General features: G+C 39.5%; 1 protein-coding gene across 1 annotated transcript; it reads left to right on the top strand.

Annotated features, from left to right (window-relative positions):
• The first annotated feature begins 2,666 nt into the window (after positions 1-2,666).
• On the top strand, positions 2,667-5,324 carry LOC131249787 (disease resistance protein SUMM2-like). The gene has a single exon (XM_058250549.1). It carries the CDS (start codon positions 2,667-2,669, stop codon positions 5,322-5,324), a length of 2,658 nt encoding a protein of 885 aa, XP_058106532.1.
• The last annotated feature ends 676 nt before the right edge of the window (positions 5,325-6,000 follow it).

The raw sequence follows: 6,000 nt of genomic DNA, 5'->3' as shown, positions 1-6,000 counted from the left end.
TATGGCTCGCTCGGCAGGTGTGCTACTTTGACATCTTATACCTAGTACTCTTAAGTTGCATCCTCTGCAATGAATGGCCCAGTTCTTTACATCTGCACTGTTCTGAAACTTATTCTACATAAAGCTCAGAAGGCACATTTCTTTCAACCGTACACAATTTTAAGGGTGTATCCATTTTTTTCGTAGAAATTAAAAAAATGGATTTTAAGGGCCCGCAGTATTCCCAAATGCCCAGAATATTAAAAGGATTAAACAAATGTTTCATATAACCTCGTGACAACTTTTTTTAAAAAACGCTGGGACAACATTTTTTTAAAGTTGGGATGAAATCACCCCTATCATCCTTTTGTGTTGAGTCCAGCATGTGACAGGTAGGGGAGGAATTTGGATTGGTAAATACTGTGGGCCTGACTATGGTGTTTGTTAGAAATTCATATTGCTCACATGTTTTGTCAAATCATTTTATGGCATGGGCCTAAAAATGAGGTAGATCCAAAGCTCAAGTGGGCCACACAACAAAAAACAATAGAGATTGTATGCCAACATTGAAATATTCATAGGGCTGCATAAGCTTTGGATCAAGCAAATATTTTTATTCTTTTAGTTCATTCTCATGGTAAGGAGTTTTATGACCATTTTGGCCACTTTATGAACAGTTTAGATTGCATATAAACATTAGTGGAGCCTGAAAAAGTTTAAATAGTAGACAATACCTTTCAACTATTTCTAGTTGTGTGGTCCACTTGAGTTTCAAATCTGTCCAATTTTTTGTCTAATGTCTGAAAATTATCTTCCAAAATGAATGGATGGAATGGATTTTCCACAAATATCACGGTGGGCCCAACATAGCTTATGGTGGTATAAACCACATGGAAAAAGCTTTTCCCTCCAAATGACTTGTAGGGTAACCGGACCTATGTAGAGATGGATGATCTTATTGGGCCCACTATGATATATATATTTTATCCACGCCGTCCATTCATTTTAAAATTTCATTTTAGGGAATGAGCCCAAAAATGAGGCATATCAAAGGTTCATATGGACCACACCATATAAAGCAGTGAAATTGAAAACTTACCATTGAAAACCTTTTCGGGGTGATAAATTTTTTTAATGTAACTCATTTTTTGGCTCATGACGTTAAATTAAATTCTAAATCTAATGGACAGATTGGATTCAACACAAATCATGATAGGACCCACGACTCTTATAACATGACAACATCAACCCTTATTACGTTACAATCACGACTTCCTCAACCTCGACTCATATGACATGATAACCACGATCCATATAATATGACAACCACGACCCATATAATATGAAAACCACAACCCATATTACATGAAAATCACGACCCATATAACATGACAACCATGACCCATATAACATGACAACCATGACCCATATAACATGACGACCACGACTCATATAACATAACAACCTCGACCCTTACCATATTACAACCACGACCTATACCCATATAACATGATAACCACAGCCATTAATATAATATGCTAAGCTCGTGGCTATCAGGTTGATGTAGTTAATAACTTGATTATTTTTAAATAATAGGAGTTGAGGCCCACAAAGGGGTGATTCGTTTCGTCCACCTTATCAGCCAACTTGCCGTGGACCCAAAAAGTCCTGACTTGGGTAGTGTCCACTTCTAACAAACATCACAGTAAGCCTGAAAAGTTTTAACAGCGAGTGTCATTGTCATCATTATTTTCTATTGTGTGGCCCACACGAGCTCTAGATCAGGCTGATATTTGGGCCCTAGCCCTAAAATGACATGGCAAAAAGGATAGGCGGCGTGGATTATACACATACATCAATGTGGCCTCCATGAGTTGGGTCTTGCCCACTCCTAAAAAGGCTTCCGTCCACATCATTTTCTCAGCATTAAATACGACTTAACTTCTTATTCACTCAAAAACCATACAATTACGGAACCAAGGACAAAGGTAATTTGGTCTAAAAACCTTCTCAAGACCTCTCGGAAGGCTACCCTCGAAATATTTGGAAGGTCGAATTTGTTTCAAGATTTTGACCATACAACTATGTCAGTATGGTCAAAATCCCAAATAAAAATTGCCAGACTCTAAAAGAGCAGAAAAAATAGAGGAACAATCTATGACTTGAAGTTATGTCCACCTAACCAATAACTTCCAACCTTTTATGTTTGTGTGACATCCAACCCATCCAATAAGTTGGTCTTATCATGAAGATCTAAAAAATTTATTTAAAAAATTGTATTCACTGAGTGCATCACACTTCATTTTTTCTACTTATTAATGGGTAAATTTTGTTTTATATGATGTGGCCCACATAATTATTTTACAGTGATGATTGTTTCAATAGATGATACTCATGATGGGACCAACATACTGGAAGGGTTGGATGTCACATTCACTTCATATGTTGGATGTTATCCGCTGGTTGGACTTGAGATCTAGTCTTTAAACATTCTGCATAATTGTAAATATTAGAAGTTGGAATTTTTAAATATCCAGTTGAGTTTTTGGGTTTTTAAACTTTGATCAGTCTGATTTGTTGCGATTTTCATGAAATTTGGTACAACCAAACACACCTGAACTCTTTTTATATTTCAGGCTCAATAATTTTTTATTTTAATTTTCTAAGTTGCTATTGCAATAGTGGCTATGGAATTCTTCTGGGAGGCTACCAAGAATGCATGGGCTCAATACAACTGCTCTAGAAGGCTGGAAGAGAACCTTACTGTTCTGAGAACCGAAATGCGAGGGTTGAGTAGCCGGGAGTGCGACATAAAGAATGAATTGAAGCGGGTGGAGGTAGTGCATGGAAGGAAGCTAAAAGAAGAGGTGAGTTTATGGCTGGAAAATGTGGAAAAAATTACGAGCGAAGCAACAAAGGTAGAAGAGGATTGTAGAGAAGTAAGGAAATATTTCTCGCTTTCGCGTGTAGCATTGGGAAAACTTGTCATAGATAAGATTGAAGAGGTGGTGAAGTTAAAGGAGAAAGGTCAATTTTCAGGAGGGTTACTTGCTGATCTAGTACCTGAAAGTGGAAGTATGCCTATGATGAAACTCGTGGGTAGAACGAGAGATGAAAGAAATTCGGAAGAGATTTGGGAGTCCTTGATGGATCGCGTGGTCAAAACTATTGGTGTCTATGGCATGGCGGGAGTTGGCAAGACGACCATCATGACCCAGATCCACGATAGAATAACGCGCTCCGGAAAATTTGGCCATGCCGTTTGGGTGAAACCGCCTAACGATTTTAATATTGAGAGACTGCAGAATGGTATTGGACAAGCAATAGCATTGGATCTTTCCCATGAAGAGGATGAAATGAGAAGGTCAGTGAAATTGTTGGAGGCTTTGAAGTGGAGGGGGAATAATTTCATTATCATCTTTGATGAAGTGTGCAAACCATTTCCATTAGAAAAGGTAGGGATTCCCAAGGGCGATGCATGCAAAATAATATTGACTACTCGATCAAAAAATGTTTGTCGAGACATGAAGTGCGATAGAAAGATTGAAGTAGAGGTTCTTTCAAGAGAAGAAGCATGGAAATTGTTTAAGGAAAGGCTCGGGGCTAATGTGGTGCTTTCTATGGAAGTAGAACCGATTGCGAAGCTTATCACTGAAGAATGTGGTGGTTTGCCTCTTGGAATCATCACAGTAGCAAATGCAATGAGAGAAAAGAATGACGTTAGAGAATGGAGGAAAGCATTAGAGGAGTTAAAATGCTCAACAATGGAGATGGAAGGCATGGGTGATCAAGTTTTTCGAATTTTGAAATTTAGTTACGATAGAATAAAATCTGAGAGGAGTCGATCTTGTTTCTTGTATTGTGCTTTGTTTGAAGAGGGCTATGGAATCAATGATGAAGGCCTGATAGAACATTGGGTTGCAGAAGGATTGATAGATGATATGGGAGACTGGGAAAAGGAACTCGACAAAGGCCACACAATATTGAAAGAACTGATTGATTTAGGTCTGTTGGTGAGTTTTGATCATAGCTTACTGATGCATGATTTAATCAGAGATTTGGCCATAGGCATTACAAGGAAGACCCCTCGGTTTGTGGTCAAGGTTGGGACCGGAATAAGAGGATCAATTGGTGTAGAAGAATTTACTGAAGATGTTGAGAGAATCTCATTAATCGGAAATGAAATTGAAATGCTTTCGGGAGAACCAAACTGCCCAAAACTCTCCACATTGTTGTTGAAAATGAACTTTCTCTCAGGCAATATTTCTCATGAGTTCTTCAATCGCATGAAGAGCCTCAGAGTTCTAGACCTCTCTATCACTAAGATTGAATATTTACCAGCATCAGTTTCAAACTTGGAGAACCTGCGTGTACTCTTATTAGAAAATTGTAGGATGTTAAGGGAGGTACCGTCCTTAGAAAAGCTCAAACATGTAAAGCTTTTGAACCTCAGTGCTACAGACATCAAAGAATTGCCGCATGGGATGGAATGTTTAGTTAACCTCAAAGAGCTGTGTGTTTCATCTTCTACAACAAATAGGTTGAATGCTGTTGGTTGTAATTCCTTAGTGCTTCCTGGTACTATTGTGAAGTTGGAAATGTCTCAATGCGAGCTGTCAAGCTTACCTTACCTCTCTCCCTTGCAACGGTTACAGAAATGTAGTATCTCGTGGTGTAGCATGAAGTGGTTGTTGCCGATAAGAGATAACAGCACCGTAACGTCTTTACCCTCAATACAGTCTCTGAATCTATACGAGCTTCCAAGTTTTAGGGGTCTGTGTGAGGGAGTCTTGCTGCCTGGCTCATTCGCATGCCTCGGACGCCTGGTCGTCGACGGATGCAATGTATTGGAGAGTCTCATGTCAGTTGCATTGTTTCAGCACCTCCAATGCCTCGAACACATTGAAATTCAAAAATGCAGTGAGATGGAGGAGGTAATACAAGGAGGAGAAGAAGCTATGGTTGAAGAAAGTGATAACAACAACAATAACAATACCATTCTACTCCCGAAGTTGAAGGAGTTGTATTTGCATCGTTTAGGGAAATTGAAAAGCATTTGTAAGCTGGTACTCACCTGCCCTTCCCTTAATAAGATCCATATAGTGGGTTGTCATCGGCTGAAGACGATCCCTCTTTCCTTGGGCCACTCAACATCTGTTGTGGTAGGAGAGATAGAAGGAAGCAGAGAGAGGTGGGATGCATTGGAGTGGGATGATTCCAACACCAAAACACTACTCCTACCTCTCTTTCAAGAAGTAGATGAAGCAGCAGGAGGAGGAGGAGAAACACGGGGAATCAAAAGAAAAGCAGAAGAAGAACTACAACAGGTTGCGAGGATTTCCTAATTAATATGAGAATGGCTTTGTATGTATTTCAATTAACAGCGAGGATCTCCTAATTAATATGAGAATGGCTTTGTATGTATTTCAATTAATAGCGAACATGAGTATGGCTATGTATTTCAATTAACGGCAAGGATCTCCGAACCTCGGACCTTCCCTTGAAACTCCTGATAGAGCACATCACTTGAACTTTGTTGATTTAAAAAAAAAAATTATATACACACACACACACACTTTCAGGCGGGCCCACACAAATTAACAAGCATTGGTGAGAAATGTGATGTCAGTGAGAATGGCGTTTGTTCTTCTCCCTGTCATTCTTAATGTGCTTTTTTTCCTCTTCCGTTGATTTAGTGATTAGCTTTTGGATGTGATTACGGGAGTTTACCTCCAAGAGGTTCAGTACCTTGGTTTGGGCAATCTTTACATCAAATCCATACCATCCAATCGATTGGCCACCTCTTGAAAAATCATAACTCAAAGATGGGGGAGGTGAAATCCACTCCATCCATGAGATGCATCAGCCCATTTTAGTCCCAAGGCCCAAAATTCGGACGCGGATTTCCTGAGAATGCCTTTCCCAGGAAGTTCCTGCGATGGGAACCCAGGTGGGGCCCACTGATGTTTGTGAAAAATCCTCCCCATCCATCCCTTTTGTGAATTCATTTTAGGACATGTT

Source organism: Magnolia sinica, chromosome 6 (genome assembly GCF_029962835.1).
Source record: "Magnolia sinica isolate HGM2019 chromosome 6, MsV1, whole genome shotgun sequence".
In the NCBI taxonomy this organism is placed as follows: domain Eukaryota; kingdom Viridiplantae; phylum Streptophyta; class Magnoliopsida; order Magnoliales; family Magnoliaceae; genus Magnolia; species Magnolia sinica.
Note: the sequence above shows the minus strand (reverse complement) of the source record. Positions and strands in the feature narration are given on the sequence as shown.

What these genes read in the sequence shown, in the direction of transcription:
- LOC131249787 (XM_058250549.1), top strand. Translation starts at nt 2,667, where the DNA reads ATGGAATTCTTCTGGGAGGCTACCAAGAATGCATGGGCTCAATACAAC.